General features: G+C 37.7%; 1 protein-coding gene across 1 annotated transcript in view; it reads left to right on the top strand.

The window, feature by feature from the left end:
• The window catches only part of GPC6 (glypican 6), a 1,091,050-nt gene that overhangs the window by 726,081 nt on the left and 343,361 nt on the right, over window positions 1-21,608 (top strand). The window contains exon 4 of the mRNA XM_029936540.1: window positions 8,649-8,814. Coding sequence (XP_029792400.1) covers window positions 8,649-8,814 — 166 coding nt within the window. The remainder of the gene's footprint in view (window positions 1-8,648; window positions 8,815-21,608) is intronic.

Below are 21,608 nucleotides of genomic sequence, written 5' to 3'. Positions count from 1 at the left end.
CTTATTAACTCCAATAAGGTATTATTTTTGAATGTTTTGGAATTTCCTAGATGTATGAGGATGTCATCGATGAATAGAGATAGTTTTAGCTTTTCCTTTTCAAATTGACAACTTTTATTTTGTTATCTTGCTTAATGACTCTAGCTAGAATTTTCAGTACTATCTTGAAAAATTGTGATGATAGCAGGTCTTCTTGTCTTGTTCCTGATCTTGGAGGAAATCTTTCAGTCTTTCACCTTTGAGAATAATGTTGCTGTCAGTTTTTCATGAACATTGTCTAGCATGTTTAGGAAGTCCCTTTCTATACTATTCCAAGTTTACCATATTTACATATTGTGAATGAGGGGTAGATTTTGTCAAAAGCTTTTTCTACATAAACTAAGATTACGTGTTTTTTCTACATAAACTAAGATTATGTGTTTTTCTCTCTTTATTCTATGAATATGATTTATTATATTGATTGATTTTTTATCTTGAACTTCCCTTGCATTCCTAGGATAAATTCCACTTGTTTGTGGTGTATAATTTTTTTAATGTGCTGTTGGATTTAGTTTTCTAGTATTTTGTTGTTTCATCTACATTTATAAAGGGATATCGGTCTACAGTTGTTTTTTCTCCTATGTCTTTGTCTGGCTTTGCTATCAAGTAATGGTGGTCTCTTAGAATGAATTAGGAAATGTTCCTCATCTTCTATTTTTTGGAAGAGCTTAGGAAGGATTTTGTTAGTTCTTCTTTAAATGTTTGATAGAATTCACCAGTGAAGCCATCTGGTCCAGGGTTTGTCGGGAAGCTTTTTGATTACCAGTTCAACCATTTTACTTATTATAGATCTATTCATATTTCCTAAGTTGTCATGATTCAGTCTTGGTAACTTATGTTTCTAGTAATGTGTCTATCTTATCAATGTTACCTAATTTGTTGGGGTGTTCATCAGTTTACTTGGCTACCAGAACTTACCACCAGTGACTTAAAACCACAGAAATTTATTCCCTTACAGTTCAGTAGGCCAGAAGTCTGTGACCAAGGTGTTGTCAGGATTGATTCTTTATAGAGGCTCAGGGGTAGAGATGATCTCACACCTCTCTCCCAATTTCTGGGAGAGGAAACACCTCAAATCAATAACTTAAAGTTATACCTTAAGGAACTGGACAAAGAGCAAACTAAAACCCAAGTTTTCTCTCCACTCTAATCATCATTTCCTTTCTTTTGCTAACTTTGCTTTTAGTTTGCTTTTCTTTTTTAAATTCTTTATGTATAACATGAAGTTACTGATTTGACATATTCTCTTTTAAATGTAGGTATTTATGGCAATAAGTTTTTGTATCTGTATTTTCCTTTTTATTCCCCTAAGTATTTTCTAATATCCCTACTGATTTCTTCTTTAACATATTGGTTATAGAAGAATGTGTGGTTTAATTTCCACATACTTGTGAATTTTTTAATGTTTTATTTATTATTGAGGCAGAGAAAAACAGAGCATGAGCAGGGGAAGGTCAGAGAGAGAGGGAGACACAGAATCCAAAGCAGGCTTCAGACTCTGAGCTGTCAGCACAAAGCCCAGTGTGGGGCTTGAACTCATGAATCGTGAGATCGTGACCTGAGCCAAAGTCAGCTGCTTAACTGACTGAGCCACTCAGGTGCCCCTACATATTTGTGAATTTTCTACTTTTCCTTCTGATATCAATTTCTAGCTTCACGCTATTATAGTCAGAGAAGATACTTCTTATGCTTATACCCTTTATAAATGTCTATGGCTTGAGGTTTAGCAGTGACTTTTTACTGAAATTTAGCAGTTTCTGAGCATCTTGACATTGGTTTGAGATCTCTTTATTCATCCCCATTAAGTCCTGGATGAATAAAAGTTGCATGACTGAACAAAGAAGAAAGAGATTTAAGTTCTCAGGAACTTCTTACAGAGCCTCTTTACAGGTTATAGATTGCTTAAAATAATTCAAATTACCTAACATGAAACTACTGTGAATGCAATCTAATCTTTCTTGAGGGCCTCAAAAGACACTTCAGAATTTCATATGTTAAGATGATGACTAGAAATATCTCATCATTTCTTACAACCATAGATTAGAAATGGTGGAGAATAGCATGGAGTTTTGCTCAAAAACACACTTTTTATTTTTTTCTGGTTAAATAATTTACTTATATTACCTTGTTTGTCTTTTGGGAGCAGAAGACTAATAAATTTATTGGATTATTTTGGCTATATGATTTCCATAGAAACAAGCACTCATTAGGTATATGTTCATTGTGTATAAATAGAGATTTATAACTTTGACATGTGTCTTGTTTTCTAAAAATATTTTAGGTGACAGGCTTATTTTACATTGGCTAGTATTATAAATAGTTAATGTGAACATCAGTGCATAAGTGCTGGTCCAGATACAAAATATCTTACGGATATTAAGGACATGAAATGAATTTCTGTTTTTTTGGTTATGGGTGTGCTATGCCTCAAATCACTTTTAGAAAATGTAAGAATTACTTGCTGTAACATCCTGATACACATGATGAAACCAGGCAAGTAAGTCTTAGTCCTCTTTCCTACTACAGTTTTATTAAGGGTTCTTTTTATATTTCTTGCTATGTTTCAGTTTATCTTGCTTTAACCTTTTAAAAAATAAACATAAACAACAGTGAGAGAAAATCACAAGGTTTCAAACTGAGAGCTCAATTATTTTTATGTTATTTTATTTATTTTTATGTTATCTTACCAAAGAAGCCTAATTATAAATTATATGATTATTAAAACTAGTCAGTTATAATACCAACTCTAAGATGATTATTAATGTCATTATATATAAACAGCTTCAAAAGAAGTTAGCAGAAGAACTAAGCCCAAGATGCAGGGAATTGATATTGGAACCTTACTTGGTACGCCCACAAACTTGTGTCCATCTTTTCGATAGTAGGATAATGGAGTAGTAACCACTGACTATTCCTGCACACACACTATCTTGTGCATTCTTGACAAAGAGATGCTAGTGGTGAAGGACAGCATGTAAAAGTTTGGTGACAGCACAAATAAATATTCACACCACATGGATACCACTTTTATGCACTTCTCAACTAACTGACTTCCCTAAGTTTACTTCCCAGTCTACTTTCCTTTTTTTTATATATTTTTAATGTTCATTTATTTTTGAGAGACAGAGACCGAACATGAGCAGAGGAGGGGCAGAGAGAGAGCGCAAGATACAGAATCTGAAGCGGGCTCCAGGCTCTGAGCTGTCAGCATGGAGCTCGATGTGGAGCTCGAACCCATGAACCCGGGGATCATAACCTGAACTGAAGTCAGACACTTAACTGACTGAGCCACACAGCTGCCCCTTCCCAGTCTGCTTTCAAGATCTAATAAGTTACAGCTCTGTTTTTCAAAAACAGTAAAATTTCTACATTAACTAAAACAAAATTCAACATGTTTCTTAACAAGGATTATATTCTTTATTTTTGCTAAATGAATACATTCTCTTTAGTGGGAATTTTTTTGTCTAATAGTTTGTAATTTTTATAAATTTGCTATACTATATGTTTGAGATATTACACCATTCTAAATTTTAAATGTGAGTTTTTAGAACTCCTTTTTTTTCCACTAAACATAAACATTATCTAATAATTCCAAGTTGTTGATTTAATGTTGTATATTTTCTGAGAACCAGCTGGTGGATGAGTTTAGGTCTAAGGCTTATTCCAACCTACTGAGGCTGGAATACTAGTATGAATATTACTCAGAAGAATGTCACCATAAATTTAAAAACAGATAACATATCTACTAGAAGGACTTGGGGCGCCTGGGTGGCTCAGTCAGTTAAGCAGCCAACTTCAGCTTACATCATGATCTCATGGTTTGTGGGTTCAAGCCCTGAGTCAGGCTCTGTGCTGACAGCCCAGAGCCTGGAGCCTGCTTCAGATTCTGTGTCTTCCTCTCTCTCCCACCCTCCCTGGCTCACACTCTGTGTGTGTGTGTCTCTCTCTCTCAAAAATAAATAAACATTTAAAAAAAATTTTAAAGACTAAACTAAGAAACAGTGATAATACAAAAACACTGGCAAGAGAACCTGCATATCCCACACACTGCCAGTGGAAGTGTAACATGTTAAACCCCCCTTGGAAAATACTTCAGCCATTTCTTACAAAACTAAACATGCACTAACCATGTGACCCTGCAACTGCAATCTTGAGCATTTATTCCAGAGAGATGAAAAATCATGTTCATGCAAAAACGTGTGCATGAATGCTTATAGAAACGTTCTTTCTAACAGCAAAGTCCTGGAGCGTCCAAAGAGCCTTCAGTGGATGAAGAGTTAAACAAATTCTGTTACATCCAAAAAAGGAATACTACTCAGTAAGAAAAAGGAAAGTGGTGCATAATACATGGAACAATTTGGATGGACCTCAAGGGCTTATGCTCAGTTAAAAAAATATATGAAGGTCCAGAGGTTATGTACTATGTGATTCCATTTGTATTATAGTCTTGAAATGATAAAATTATGGAGATGGAAAATAGATTTTTGCAAGGAGATAGGAACAGAGGAGGTAGCACAAAGGAGATTTTTGTGGTGATAAAAAGTACTTTATGTTGATTGTGGTATCATTACACAAATCCTTGCGTGGAATAAAATTGCACAGTTGTGCGTGCGCACGTGCGCACTCACACACACACACACACACACACACGAATGCAGGTTGGAACACTCATGAACAGGGGTACCTGGGTGGCTCAGTTGGTTAAGCGTCCGACTTTGGTTCAGGTCATGATCTCACAGTTCGTGGGTTTGAGCCCTGCATCGGCTTCTGTGCTGACAGCTCAGAGCCTGGAGCCTGCTTCTGATTCTGTGTCTCTCCCTCTCTCTACCCCTCCCCCACTCGGTCTCTGTCTCTCACTGTCTCAAAAATAAATAAACTATAAAATTAAACAAACAAAAAAAAAAGAAACACTCATGAACACTGAATAAGGGCTATAGACCAGTTTACAGTAACATACCAGCATCAATTTCCTTGGTTAGCTCTGCCTATTTGAAATGTCACCATCAAGGGACATTGGTGAGTGAGGTGCACCCAGGACTCTACTCTTTCTCCATCATCTTGTGAGTCTATATTGATTTTAAAATAAACATATTTTTAAAATTTGCTATAGCACAATTATAAAATCCAATTCAATAGTTAAAAATAGAAATATCCCTCACTCAGTTGGCATTTAAAAGCAACCTTCTTTTCAGAGGCTTACTCCTAAAAGTCTTCAGTTTGAAGTGATGATTTTTTTTTATTTTAATTCAAGCACACAGTTGTATCAATTCAAAAAATATGGGCCTGTGAACATGAAAGCTTCAACTTTGATACTCCACACTCCTTTTCTTCTTCTTGAGATGCCCTTTATTTGACCAGGAGGGATGTCATTTCCGAAGGGGCTGAGAGAGCCACATTTAACTTGAGCAACATTGTTCTTGTAGGTTATTAAGGCTATTCAATTTTCTGTGTTGGTTGCTACCCTGAGTTGGAGACTCTTCTAAAATGTCAGACTGAGAAAATTGTACGGGTTCCAACACAATTAAAAAAAAAAAAAAGGCTTAGGAATTAATGCAATCAATAGCCTCTTTGAAAACAAACTTAAAAAGTAACAATTGAATGCTAAGATGTATAAAACTGTCTTTGTTTTTTTTCTTTGAATCTCAATGTGGCCAAGAAATTGAGGAGCACAGTGGAGTTCAATTCACAAAGCACTTCCTGAGTGCCTAAATCATAATCACAACGCCTTTTAATGAGCACATGGTTTGCAGACCAGTGCAGATTATAAGGGTGACAAAGTCCCTACTGCCTAAGAGATCTCAAATAAGCATCCCAGGCATTGACACATGCTCTACGTTGATCCTGGAATACTGAGTGAGAACAAGCAAAGCATCCTCTAATACCAATAGTGAGATACATTCCAGGGACCAAATTGCTTGGCCAGCTCAGGTGAGAACTGAGTTGGTGTCTGGAGAAAGGCATCAGGGTCACAACAGAAGTCACAAGGCTATGGAAAACAAAATTCCGTGGACACAAGTTTGTAGGATTGCAACCATATCCAATAAGTAAAATGCATAAGAATTTGGAATTCCACCTAAATTTTGTATGGAGAATATATAATTATTTTCTCTATTTTCTGCAACTGGCTTGGGATATATGTGGATAAAAGAAATTTTTAATACAATATTGTTTAGTTGTGGGTAAAATTTGCCATGTTCACAAAATAGCCTATCTGGAGAAGATGATCATATGACACAAATGTCCGCTTAAGTTAAAACTCACCAGGCTTCCCAGGGCACCTGGGTGGCTCAGTCAGTTATGTGTCCAACTTGGGCTCAGGTCATGATCTCCCAGTTTGTGGGTTTAAGCCCCAGGTTGGGCTCTATGCTGACAGCTCAGAGCCTGGAGCCTGCTTTGGATTCTGTGTGACTGTCTCTCTGCCTGGTCCTCCCCACTTGCCTCTGTCTCTCAATAATAAATAAATGTTAAAAAAATTTTTTTTAAGTCACCAGACTCCTCAATATTTGGTATCATTTTTTTTTGTTTTCTTTTGTTGTTGGAAAATACATTTTAAAGTTAATTGATATTAAACCATTTCTAAGTATCTTTATGAGGTAAGACCAATTATATTTTACTTTACTGATTTAATTTGGAGTACTTAATACAGTTTGTATTGTTGATCTTATTAATTCTGTTTTATTAAAGTCAACATTAAACTCCCAGGAAAGGTAGAAACCAAAAGGATATTACTTTGAATGCATACAAAGTAAAGTGATTAATGGTTAGATCGAAGTATGGGTGGATATTAGACAAAGCAAGTATAGGAAAATGTTAAATGGAGAATCTAGGAGCCCGGGTATTACACATTATAACAGTCTTCAACGTGTCTGTATGTTTGAAAACTTATTTAACATTTTGGAAATAAAATACAAACAAATTCAAAAGAACTACCGGCATCTTCGGTGCCTCAATAAATAAAGAAATAGTTTTCTGAAACAATCGGTTAAGCATTTTTGTCAGTATATATCATACAAGTAAGAAAATGTTACAAAAAACAAAGCCTTGCATTAAAAACCGCAAATGTGTAGGAAGACAAATACCCTATGATTTCACTCATATGCGGAATCTAAAAAACAAAACAAATGAATAAACAAACAAACAAAAAGCAGAATCAGACCTATAATTACAGCAAACAAATGATTGCCAGAAGGAAGCAGGGAAAATGGGCAATGGAGGTGACGTGGGGAGGGAGATCCAGGCTTCTAGTTAGGGAATGAATAAGTCACAGGGGTGAAAGGCACAGCAGAGGGAATATACTCCCTGGTGTATAGCACTGTAATAGTGTTGTGATAACGGAGGGTAGCTACACTAATGGCAAGCAAAACAAAACATAAAGAAAGGTTGAATCACAATGCTGTACCCCTGAAATTAATGTAACATTGTGTGTCAAATATACCGAAGTAAAAAAAATTCAAATGTATTTTCTAGGCAAAGGATGAAATGACAGAGATTAGGTAGAATAGTGGAAAGTACCTATTTATGTAGAACTACCCTTTATTGGCACAATTTTACATTGCTGTTTTGCTTTGTCAATACCTAAATGTCCTTGACAGGTAATGTCACCTGTGGGCCCAGCTCTGTGTGTTAAGAAAGTTAAGTCTCGACGAGATCTAAATGATATAAGTCAGGCTTGTTCTCAGGTCTGGAACACAAGAACAGCATCATTTGGCTAATTGACGAAAACACCAAAATTACGTGGAATCAACCATATAAATATGATAATTTTGCATCTAGTCATGAAAAAAGAGTTTTCTGTATTTTTTTTCTGTTGTTGGCTCATACTGTTTTAAATAGTCTTTCCTCTTGAAGTCAGATTAGAATTTTCAGTGAGTCCGGAAGAGATTTCAGTGGTTTAGAACTGATGAACTCAGCTTTCCTTATTCAAGGCAAATGTCACTCCATCGTTGGTTGAATTACTGCAAGGATTTCTCCTCACATCCACACTGGGGTCCATTTCCCACAAGCTCCCAGAACTGTAAGGCTTCAAATGCCCAAAGATATTGCATTGGCAGTTGCATTGCTTCTAAGCAGGACTGGATCTTAGAAATGCCAGACAAGTTGCTATTGATCCTTTTTAAAAAGTTAGGTACAAAGTAAGTGTATCTGCCAACTTCCTTTAGAAACGGGGTCAAATAACCAGTTGGAAAATTTTCTAAAGGTGTCACATTAAACTTTAATCATACCTTCATTTTTATGGAGCCTTTAACTCGGCAAATTGCTTTCACATGCATTATCTCATTTCACGTTCCGTTGTGATGAAACGGTGTCCAGGTTTTAGGGCTGAATTACAACGACATAGATATCAAATGTTGATGGGGACATTTGATGAAAACCGATTATTACGATGTCGACCAAGTCGACAGGAATGGACTGGCTTCGAGATCAGGTATTGCAAAGGGTTAAGATTCTAATCGTTTCCTTGCTCTACTGATAGAGGTTTTCAAAGCCCTTTCTCCTTTTTGTCTTTGTCTTGTTTTGTTTTGTTTTTTCAAGGAGAGGATGAGTTACCTCTCTTATTGTCCTCCCTTCCATCCTTCTTATTTCTGATTTTCTGGTCCATAAATCCGCAGGTCAGCCCGACCCCGGGCTGCATCCGGGCTCTCATGAAGATGCTCTACTGCCCATACTGCCGAGGCCTTCCCGCCGTGAGGCCCTGTGAGAACTACTGCCTGAACGTCATGAAGGGCTGCCTGGCCAATCAGGCTGACCTGGACACGGAGTGGAATCTGTTTCTAGGTAAGGAGCGTTTCAGTGCATCCATGACCTGGATGACAGAGCGGCAGACGACCAGCAAGAGGCGTGGGGGCGGCCCGTGTTTGTGGGGGCATGACGGGCAGGTCTGAAGGGTTGATGATTCCAGTGCAAAAGAGGATTAAATGCAAAAACAAAAACAGAAAACAGCTTTGAGCACATTATAAACAGGACTCTGCATGTTTCTTCTTTTTTGTTTAAATCCTGAAAAACAGGGTACCCTTATATGTTTGAGATGGTACCAGCCAGCCGTCGGGAATTAAGTGATCTCTCTGACAAAGATACACATACTCTTGTTGAGTTCCTGTGAGTCCCTGTGGAAAGGGACAATTTGGAAGAAAACCTACTTAAAACGAAAATCCTCGGCACTAGTTCTTATTTCTAGTACCTTAACATAGTCACAGATATTAGTACAACACTCCTTCCTTAGACATCCATGATGAAAATAGCTCAGTATGTTTGCTCAAATATGCAAATCTTCCTCCTTGTTCTGTGAAGGGGAAGCTAGCGGAGACAGCCTTCCAGTGTTCGAAGGTAGACAGAAGTTGAGGAAGAAGTGGGGAAGGTCTGTGAGTCAGGGCTCTGGTCTTGAGTTGCAGAAATCGCTCCGGGTGCGGTGCGGTGCGCTGCCGAAAGATATTTCCCAAAATACTATCCAAGGGTAAAAGGACAGATTTTACAGGCAGGCTTCTTCCTGGGAAATACACAGGCCTTGAAAGAGTAAATGTGTTTTCCCCCCTCTGACAAACGGCCTTCAAATAAAAGTACTTGCAATTGTATGTACTGCAATTGCATGGCGAAGGGCAGAGTGCCTACACATCACAGCGCAGTTCCGCAGCTTTGGGGGTGGGGGGTGGCTGTCATCATTTATGCGAACCTCTAAACCAGAAGGCACGTGTAATTCTTCTGACATCTGAGATTGGGGTAGGTAGGAAAAAGATCTCAGATGGGTTGGAATGCAGCAAAACCTAAGCTTGTGGTGCAAAAGATGGGATTCGGTTGGAAGTCTTCCCTTTTGTCAATGAACCCTCTAGCTAACACGCTATTATGCTCAGGAAGGCCAGGGACAATGGTTTGGAAGTTTTTAAAAAAGATTTTAGAGTGGGTAGATTCCAATGGAACTCATCTAACAAAATCCCAGAAATCATTTCGGGGAAAATATATTGAAATGCTGTTCTCTCTTCGTTAGTGGGAGTACAAAATCTGTTTGCATGATCTTGGGTTACTTTATTTGAAAAATGAGGAAGTGTTTAAAAAGTTTAATCATTAAGGTACCTTCTAACTCAGAAATGATATGATTCTTTGCTAAGATTTTGGATGGGAGTATGCATTTTTTAAAAAGGTGATAATAACTCGATCTTCTAAAATATGAATTTAGATTAATTTTGGCAAAGACACTTTCCAAATAATGCTAATTAAAAAGTACTCTCATCAAGAAATCTAAAAATATTGCCACATTTTAAAACCAGATTAAACCTCATTGCATCGCTTTGAGTCATCTAGATTATTCGTATGTTTTGGTTGAAACTACCCTAATTTATGGCACAGTTAAATTGTCTTTGCTCAGCCTGCACCTTATTGAGGAAGGTGGACATGTGGATTTTGTTACTTAGAGCAGGACCTGATTACGAATGAGACTTATAAGGCTTTTAACTTAGAAGAGCAGCCGTGACTTCCTTATTGGCTTTTTCTCTTCAGTGCTGGTTGGCTATTTTAACATAAAACAAATCTTTATACCTTCAATCAATTGACTTTCCCAGATGCCAATTAGATGTGAAATTGAATGTCTGGAAAACCATTTGATTTAAAAACCAAAATTTGAACCCACCGTGTGTTGGATGTACTTTAATTAAAAGAGAACCTGGTGGTTAGTCCTATGTGAATCTATTTCATATACCCTTTGCTTCCTTATCTCACTCTTTATTAGTCTTGGATATCAGTGAGAAAATCCTTCTTTTTTTTCTTTCCTCTGGTTCTGCCTTGGGACGGGAATTGACCACCAATATAGACTTTTGGAGCAAAATATGTTCTTGCTGATACTTGTCCTGATGTGAAGTGTTAGTTCACAAACTTGTTACATAAATTAGGCAAATGTGCCACCTCCGGTTTCCACATATGTATCCAAGATGACAGTGTCACGGCATTCGTGAATGCAGCAGGAAAACCAGCGAGCACACCAATAATCAAACAGTAATTACATATAAAGCCCTTTCCCTGGTTGGCATCCGTAGCCCGTCACTCTTGGACTCCAAGCATCTTTCCATCAGTTCTTCTACTCCTGTGCTGCCATTGCATGTGCCATCTCGATCTGCTGCGTTCATGCCCCAGTTTATACATTTTTATGGTTTTTTTCATTATGTCCTTATCGTAAAGGTTAACAGTGGATGCAATCAACAGTCAATAAAGACAAGAATAGAACTGGTGGTACGCTCTCATGATCTTTACTATGCCACAAGTTAATTGAAAGTGAGTTATGGAGCACCTGAGTGGGTCAGTCGGCGGATCATCCAACTCTTGATTTCGGCTCCAGTCATGATCCCAGGGTTGTGGGTTCGACCTCAACATCAGGCTCTGTGCTGAGCGTTGAGTCAGCTTACGATTCTCACTATCTCTCTCCCTCTGTCCTTCTCCCCTGCTTGTTCTCTTTCTCTTTCTTAAAAAAAAAAAAGTGAATTGTAATTATTTTGAATACAGTTGTTGTGTGGATTTGTCAATTACCAGGTAAGTCACTGATAAAATAAAATGTTCTCAGTGTTCAGCCAAAAACCCCAATGATATTCCATTCACTTCTTAAGTTCCATAGTTTTTTAATTTTCATTTTGTCATAATCCTAGAGAAAAAAAAATCAAGCGTCTACTCGGGATGCATTTCTATTGTTTTCCTTTAGGAAGTTTAACTTTGTGTCCTGCACAGGGTGGGTGGGTGTCCAAAAGATTCTTATAAATTAGCTATTGCAGGAAAAAAGAGCTTTGGTTAAAGAGCTTTATGTGTATTTTTTATAAGTCGATGACAACGTTGAAGAAGATCCTGCTAGACCCATTTTAGAGAACATGAAAGTCTCAGATCACCTCTGCCAGAACTTTTCAGCTGCTTTCTAGAAGGATGTAGGATTCCTCAGGGCCAAGCCCAGGCCTGCCTCAACTCGCTGCATCTGTGCGGACAGGCTTGCTGGGCCACACCCCGGACAGAAGCAGGACCCGGGGAGACGAGAGTGGTTTGCAGTCTGCTCTCCCTCCTCGGAGCCATGCAGGAAGAGAAAGCCGGCATTTGGGACATCAGTCACTTAGGCACTTACCCAGGTCTTGCTCAAAATTCATCCTCAGCTTATTCCAGCCTCGCCTTTGAACGTTGCCTGGATGCCAAGGCATTTTCTCAGAAAATGGTTACGTAAATTAAAGTTTCCTAAAGGGCAACGGTTTGTGGGCAGAATTCGTGTTCAGTGATACACTGCGGTGATTGTGAGTGTTTGGCATTGATACCAACACTCCACAGATAAGAGCTATTCTATTTGACAAGGGGCCGTGTGGCAGATTACACCTAGCTCGTGAGCACAAAAGCTAAGGCTGAAATTATATTTATGTAGCTGCAATGAATCGTGCGTCTACTTTAAAATCTAGGATACGTGTGATAGCCTCCTCCAAACATCTAGTACCTTCTAAGACTTAATCGACTGTAAAAAATGGAGAAAGAAAACAAGAGCGTGGGAACAAACATGCTGATGAGACCAAAGGCAAAAAGTTTTTCGTTTTGTAGTATCTTTCATCACTGAAATACTAAAGGATGTTTATTACTTCAAGTATAAGAGAAACTTGTCACTATAGTTCCCTAAAAGTGAGACCTAAAGATGTTTGTGTTCCAACCTTGCAGCCTTATATTTTAGACTATCCCAGTTAGTAAGACTCATAATCTTCACCTATTAATTCTGCTCGCAATATTGAATAAGCTAGACACATGCTTTTTTATCTTTTTTTTTTTGCGCTAAGGGAACTAATGTAGTTACATTAATTATAATCAACTGTGATAAAGTGTTAGGAAAATAGAAGCACAGGATGATAAGTATCTACTGAGGAGAAAGACTTAGTCTAGTCTAAGGTATCAAGGAAGCCATACCTTGGTAAACATAGAATAAAACATAAATAAGACTGTATTGAATAGTGTTGTCAAACACAACTGATGATGTGGAATAGCCATAACATATAGAATTGCTGGAATACTGTATAGGCCCCAAATACTTACAAGTTGCCTATGACAACGCATTGTGTTTCAATGCATCCAGTATGATTGGTCGCTGATTCATAAATACTTATTTGATTTGTTTTTTAAACATTTTGTGATCAAGTCTCATCACTCATCAAGTCACTGTCACTGACTTGAACTGAGAAGACTCGGAGGATTTGTGTTCATTTTTGTCAAGAGAAGTTTCAGGTCCTCGATATATAGATACTGTCCAATGTAAAAAGAAGGAGAAGGAGGAGGAAGGAAGGAAAGAAGGAAGGAAGGAAGGAAAGAAGGGACGGAGGCAGGGAGAGACGGAAGCGGGGAGAGACGGAGGGAGGGAGAGACGGAATGGGGGAGGTAGGGAGGGAAAAGCCAGCAAAGCAGCTTGATTTTTAGTCTAGGTCTTGAGCACTTATAGTCCAGACTGTCCAGGGATATCAAACTTCCTGAGCTTCCTTTCTTCTTTCAAACTAGCCAGTTATTAAGTCTAAGACATCCTGAAGACAGAAAATTGGCATGAGAGCATCACCATGAAGTGCAAGGTGGGCAGTACACCTGTGCCTGGCCAAGTGGGTATTATCCATGCATCTTCTGAGATTCATTACTACAACACATATTTACGGAGTGGCTGGTCAGGACCTTGTTCTGGTTTATGCATGAGGATAGAGTAGATGAGGCCCTGCCTGCTGAGAACAGGGCTCACTGTAGTTCTCTGATGGAATAAATGGAAACGAGACAGAGAATGGAAGGGAATGTAGTAAGAGGCTGTTCTCTTTTACTTTGTAAGTCTACTCTATTAATGGAAGTATGACTAATTCAGTAATTTAAAAAAACACATATCCCTGATGTTAATGGACTCGTGAGTGCAGGGATGGCAGAAACAAATCAGATAATGAACCTGGTTCCGTCATTGTGACAGCTGCTATCAAGTTGTAAATTAGAGCCAGCCGCAAGGAAGCTGTGGTAGGTCAGTCAAAAGACTAGTGTCATGTAATAAATGGCTACTTTGGTGCACAAATTACTTTCTTAGGACCTGAAAGAGTTGTTTATCCTCAAGGTATTTAGTATATTCACAACTTTGTGTTTGGGGGGAAATGTTGCTAGATAAACATTTACTGTTTCTAGTAAATAAACGGGTTCTGGTAAATATATAAAATAAAACAGGACTGTGTGAAGTTACATTTCAGCAGGATATAAAATAAACACAAGGAACTATTCCAAGCATTTGTATAAGATGCTCCTCTTTCAAAGACTTTCTTAAGCATGAAGCTCTATAATACAAATCTGATAAGTTTTTAGTCACAAAGAATTCCATAGTAAATATGATAGGACTCCAGCTGATAGATCCTGAAATGCCATGTTTTTAAAACCTCTAGACCCTAAACATAGAAAATCATTTCCTTTCAACCAAAGAAAAAGAAAAATTTAAGAATTATATTTAGCAGCAAGTTTCAAGCTTTCTTGGTTTCCACTTTGTATAAAACAGTTTATTCGAAAATACAGTCTAGGAACACAACTCTTTCATTGAGGAACTAAAGCCAAAGCAATTATTTTAGAATCTGGTCTCACCATTAGCTGCAGAACTTGCTTTTGCTCATATGCATTCCTAAAAGCAGCAAGCGGGATAGTAAAAAAAAAATACTTTATTTTCTATCAGTTGAAATCTAACCCCACCCAGCTCCCTGCCTTCCTTTTAGTGTCATTGATTCAATATTTCTCATTTCTCATGGACATTTATCATATGCTGTGTTCTCTCTGTGATGCTGGCAGAATCCACAAGCAGTACTAACTACTCGGTGAGAAAAAAAAAGAAGAAGAAAGCACGAAAGAAAACAGTTGGCTGGAATCCAGCAGCCTTTCACGAGCTGCATTTGTTATCAATTTCCTCCGTTTAGAAAATGGTTCACTTCTGAACTCTGCATATGTGAAAGTGTTTTTATGTGGTGCAGTAGGGTTAATGCCTTTAGGGCGGTCAAATGTATGAGGCTGTGTGACAAACACTGAGGCAGGCATTTCTTAACTTCTGAACACTCACCAATGTTCATCTTGGGGCAACAACTCAAGGATTCATGGGGCTGCAGTTTCTGTTCTGCATCAGGCAAATTTTCCCATGGATCAAAGCAGGCAAAGCACATCAATCCTAAAATTATTTGGGGCAGTAGAGCAGTAGACAAGTAGTCATTCATAGGTGCATGTGTATGCCTTTGCCCTCAGTGCCAACTCTTGTACGAACATCTGTCCCATTTCCCACACGCTCGACCTCTATAGAATTTATAATTACTGATGACTGCAAGCATACTATTCTGAACTAGACTTTCATGTTGGAATTCATGGTAGTATTTAATATGACACCAACAAATGGCCCGCAACAAGGCTTAACTATTTTTGCAAGTCTAACATTCTTTATGATACAAGATATTCCACTTATAATAGGAAATTCGCTGAAATACCTCTTTTATCTTATTAAGCTCTCCAATTTCTTTGAGAACCAGCAACAGATGGGCTTAGTTTACCAGGAGAAAGCAGACAATATCACAGATGATGAGAATTGCCTTTGTATTGGGGATTTTACCTTTAATTTATGCGTCGATTTCAGTGTTTTCTATGGATAAGTGGTTTAATTTGATAATTATGTCCAAAGGACTTTGTTTGTAATGATGGACATCTGATTTTAATAAATTTGGCTAGTTTTCCCTGTTATGTCTCAGCTTTAAGCTAAAACACAGGACGTCTGGCTTTTGGCATCCCAAGAGAAAGTATTTGATGATTCTTTAGAATAGAATTTAATAGATTCCAAAAGGTCCAAACCAGAAACCCAGGTAAAATTCAGCACTCGAAACATTAGCCTGATGACTTTCTTAGCAGTTTCAATTCCAGGAAATAAGAGGAGCATGAGGTAGAAGAAATTGTTGTGTTATAGAAACTAGAACATAAGAAATATAAGTAGAGCTAAATACGTGAATTGTTAAAGAAAGCACTAAACCATGTGGCTATTCACAAATAACAAACTTACAATTCTCACGGCTACTGTAACCAAAAGTCCTTCATGAGGTGACTGATTTAATAGAATAAAGGAGTGGTTAATCTTCTGAAACATTTAGATCACTATCAAAATCCTGATTACAAGCTGAAGTGAAAATCTTTGGTTTAACTGAAATAAGAAAAACTTGTGTGATATTGCAATGCTATATTAAAATGTCTTAATAATAGTAGTGTTAATGAGGGTGCTTAGATTTCTTTTCCCCTAAATGTCACATCTGCATTTACATATATGTGAATAATTAAATATCTACCTACCTAGCATCTATCTATATATCTATTTATCTGTATCTTCCAATTGTTCTAAAAGCTCCTTTAATTCCTGATCATCTCAAGAGCAGAATGGCTGATCATGTCTCTATGTTTGAGTCATTTTTGAAACTAGCTTTAATTTTCCTCAGGCTTGTTTCTTTAACAATTAAGAGACTTTTAGAATCTTACTATCTTCATCATGTTGTCTTTGTGGTTTGTTCATTAAGAACAACCCTCCAAGGAGCCAGGGGTGGAAGCCAGGTTAGAAGAGATGGCCCCATGAATTATTCTGATGGGTAAAGGCATGTTTTCATTGGTTACTCTAAAAGGGACATGGATATAAATGTCCTTGGGAGTAATTTAAACTTTGAGAACCTTCATGATATATGAAAACTTTGAGCTTATAATTCATTTTAAAATATCATGCCTACAGATACTTGGTAAGGTGGCCAGTAGAGAATTTAAATTAAAATAGAGCATGAAATATTCCTTGTCCTTCAAATAACAGCTTATATATAAATCCCACATAAAAAAAGATATGTCCTTGATTTTTTCTCTGCATGGATTTAAATAATTTGCTACACTAAGAATGGTCTTTATTATAACCTCTGAAGAAGTGAAAATTACAAAAAGAAATGAAAATAAGTCATTGAATATATGACACTATACCAAGAAGAGATGTATCTATATGCATCACATTTTTATTCTTTAAGGTTCAGGATCCTCTCGAAAGATAACACTGATAATTAAATGTCAAAAAAAGTCAGTATTCACTACGAAAATCTCAATATGTAGGAAATAGAGCAATTAGAGCCATGTAATGAGAGGCCTGAGAATACCATTGGATGGCATGAATAAATTAGTGGATGTGAGAGACTTCGGGATGTAACAATGATTGCCAGAGCTGATGCGGTTTTCAGATTGACTGAATCAGTAAGTGACCCTGCCCTATCTCAGCCCTACATCTCTCCCTCTGGTAGTTACACACCAGCTTTGAAGTCTCTTCTCCCAGGGAAGCAGGATGATGGTTCCATAAGATAATTCACTGACTTCAGTAGGAAGCGTTTTCTCAAAATCCACAACCATCAGCTGGAGAAGGCTGTTTGGAGCCCTTGATATTATCACTTATGCACGTGTCTCCAAGACTTTCCAAATTCAACGTTCTTGATTATTGTTAGATTAGTTCCTTATTTTTAAAATAGCTTAGTGCTTCCTACTCTTGTGTGTTAACATAGTCATAGAAACATATTCCATCATCCAAAATCTATGTGCAAAACCCAACCAGATGGGAGAACTGAAATTGCCAATAGTCCTAAGAATGTTAGGACTAATTCTATAAATACCAATACATAGTGCATTTTGAGGGTTCAGGTCATGCACAGGATCTGACCTCCAAAAGGTAATTCCACAAAGTGAAATACACATGTCCCTTCATTAATCAGGCTGATACTATTTTTTATTGAATCACCATGTTGATTGAAAAAATAAATATATATTTTTTTAATTTTTCTAATATTTTTTCATTTTTGAGAGAGAGATAGAGTGCAAGTGGGGAAGGGGCAGAGAGAGAAGGAGACACAGAATCCAAAGAATGCTCTAGGCTCTGAGCTGTCAGCACAGAGCCCGATGCAGGGCTCAAACCCATGGACTGTGAGATCACAACCTGAGCTGAAGTCATATGCTTAACCAACTGAGCCACCCAGACATCCCTGACTGAATAAAATATTTGACAAGGTTTTGGTGACCCAATTAAATGTGTGCCTAACACTACCTTTATTGACTGAAATCTAAATATATATTTCCCAAAGTTGGCCATTAGAGAATGTTTCAATGGGCCTTGCTACTCAATTACAATAATAGTATCCAACTTCTAGAACTATGAGAAAACTGTAAGAAACTTTATGCACCGATTTCTATGGTTCTGGCTTCCATTCAGAGAACATTACATCTGTAGCAAAATAGTTAACAGCAATTGGATGCTTCCTTTAACCAGGCAGTACTGTAATTACTTTATACTTTTAATCCTTAAAATAATCCTATGAGGTAGTTCATATTATGATCCCTATTATACAGAAGAGAAAACTGAGCCCAGATAAGTTAAGTGATGTGTCTAAGGTCCTATAACTTGTAAGTTGCAAGGCCAAGATTTGGCTTTAGGGCCCAGGTTCTTAACCACTACATAAATTAATTCCTACTAAGTGTTTAGAAAGTAATCCTTAGTCGCTGGCTACATAGGGTGATGGGATATATTGGGGAAAAAGAATATTGCCAGAACTATCTAATAGAATCTGGAACTAACAATGGAAAGGTTTGGTGTCTGTATTGTCTGAGTAGCCACTAGCCACATGGGCTGTTGAGCATTTGAAATGTATCTAGGGAGACTAAAAAACTGAGTTTTTATTTTATTTAACTTTAAGTAACTTAAATTTAGTCACATACAGCTATTGAGCACCTAGAAGATGGTTAGTGTATCCAAGGAGCTAAATTTTTCATTTATCTTTAATTACTTTACATTTTAATCACTATATGTGGCCAGCATCTATGGTGTTGGACACTGCAGGTTTAGAGCGTTAAAACGTCTAAAGTCTCCTGTCATAGCTCAGCACCTGAATATACCTGATTCTCTTCAAAAGATATTTTGTATTAGATGCCTTTTTGGTGCTTAGATCTAGACTAAGCATATGGTAGACATAAAATAAATAAAAACTGTACCACCAGATCTTGGGAAATTATAATTTTCCAAAGAGATGAAATGTGTGTTTTCTGAGTGGGAGCTTGTTATTGGAAGACAATATCGTTAAGAGCAATAGTCCTAGAACCGCTGCATGAGTTTGGATCCTGACATCATCATTTATTACCTGTATGTTACTTCATAAATCTCACTTTTCTCATCCATAAACCTGAGATAAACGTACCTATGTCTTAGCATTGTGTGGATTAAACTAGATAAAGCATGGACATCTGAGGGGTTGAGACGTGTCCACAGAGATAGCACTAAAGGAAAAGCACCGTGGTTCCCTATTCAGGTGAAAACCCTGTGAAGATATGAACAGAAAATAGAAATTAAAATTTTTTAATGTTTATTTTTGAGAGAGATGGAGCATAAGCAGAAGGTTCAAGATTAGAGGAAGTGCATTTCATCAAGCCAGTTTCTTCTTTTCCCTACTCAGGATTCACCTAAGTTCCTGAGAGATAGGACTCACCCAGTAGAGATTAACTTGCCTCTGCTCAAGTGACTAAGCACTTGGTGAGACCAGGCTGGAAAAATAGTAGTATGTAAGTTCAAATAGGCATGATGTGCTCAGGTACCTGTGAGGAAACCAAGCTGAAAAAAAAATGTACTTGCTGGTCTATACTGGGAGGTAAAATTGGTCTCAATTGGACTGTTTATGCTTTGAAAGGAAGGCCAAATGGTTGACTTTCTCCTATTGTATAGGCCATGACGAGTCATGAGTATTTTTTATACAGGGAAGGGAAGGATTTCAGTATTAATCTGGAAGCCAAGTAAAGGATGGTTTCAGAGAATGAGACTAGTGGAGGGGTTATCTCTGCATAGAAGGAGAAAGGAAGACAACATTCATGGTAGAGTTGGAAAAAATATATAGGATTTCATGCCTGATTACCTAGATGACTAGATGTAGAGGGAAAGAAGAGAGGCCCATTGTTATGACTGCAACAAACACACACAAGAGAGATGGTGGTGTCAGCAAATACAGAAGCGAGTGTGGAGCATGTCACACATGGGTTTCTTCAATCTGTTTATGGTTTGATGGATTTGAGAAACAGCGGTACCAGAAACTGGGCATTTTCAATTGGATGCCGAAAATAGTACTGTTCTGTAGTAGTGTTCAGAAAACAGGAGCTGGGGATGCCAAGAACCATTGGAGCTTTTCCATAGCCCAAATGGATCCGTGGCCAACTTTCCTAATCAACTCCAACAGATTGTGCCCAGAATCCTCTCTCCTGGGTACCACACGGTGCCTGCATGTTCCTTCCTGTGTAATTATACTGTCTTTACCTCTACATGTTAAATATTTAACAGCCTGCTCATCAGTATGTGTTCTCAGAATGAGCCTATATCTATAATCCCCAACCTCTTTAATTAAGAGTAGTCAGAATGTCAACTGTGCAAACATAAGAATGCTTAACTTAATGACTCAATGGAGACAGGCTTAGATTGCTCCCCCAAATACTATTCCTCAAGATTCAAGAACCCCTTGATGGTCATATTTATCACACACATTGACATTTATAACTGCAGTCGATCCAAGAGGAAATTTATTTTCTATTGGCTTTGACTTTTGCAATCCTCAATGCATGAAATCTAGGATTACTTTGTTCATTTCTGGCCACTGCCAAGTTCTGAATTTCAAGCTGAGGCATGAAATTTATTAATTTTATTTAAAAACTTGCCCTGGGGCCTTTTTTTTCCTCTGGCCAGAATACCAGGTAGGAGAAAGCAGCCCGTGACTTCATCGCCTGCCTTGTGGCACAATTGTCTCTAATGAAAACTGATTATATGTAAGAACCCATAGAATCTATTCATTGGTTTCTGAACATGGAGTCCCCCCAACACACACACTGACCCACCCAAGGAGCAAGACAAACAGACACGATGAAGCTTTTGCAATGCAACATTGCAAGGAGCAGTGAGACTTTTTTTGAATCTCATATTGCCAAGTTACTGATTTAAGAATGCCCTAGAGTATAAATTATTTCTCTCAACCTCTAGAGTGACTTTTGTCAAATGCCTTCTACTTAGCCCATTAAAGGTGAAAACCATGAAATATTATTTGATTTGTAACTCAAGAAAATGCCCTAAAACCACCTGTCCCTCTTTGGAAAACAGCCAGAACAAAGTGAGAGGAAAGGTTGAGTCTGAGAACAATAATTTGAGGTTGCCACATGTGGCTCTGATCAGAGTTTGAGCCCATGGGCTGCATTCAGGCTTCCAGTCTTTTCAGAAGGATTTACATTTATTTTTCTTAACCCACGTGGGAGTCCCAGGTCTTGAGATCAAAATTTCAAATAGTTTAATAGTGGCCATGCAACATTTTAAAAATAAAATCTGACAATGAATTGTGTTGAATAGTCATTGCATTCCTTTGAATTCCATTTGTAGAAGTTAGTTTCAGGATACATTTAATTTCCATATGGAATTGGTAGATCTTAAATTTCATTTCTTCCGGGTGTCTCAGGATCTTTAAAAAATCATTTTAATTCTGCTGTGCTGAGCCTTGATCTCTATCCATATGATCTATGATGACTGG

This window comes from Suricata suricatta, chromosome 4 (assembly GCF_006229205.1).
Source record: "Suricata suricatta isolate VVHF042 chromosome 4, meerkat_22Aug2017_6uvM2_HiC, whole genome shotgun sequence".
Lineage (NCBI taxonomy): Eukaryota > Metazoa > Chordata > Mammalia > Carnivora > Herpestidae > Suricata > Suricata suricatta.
This window is presented reverse-complemented; position numbering and strand designations above follow the sequence as displayed.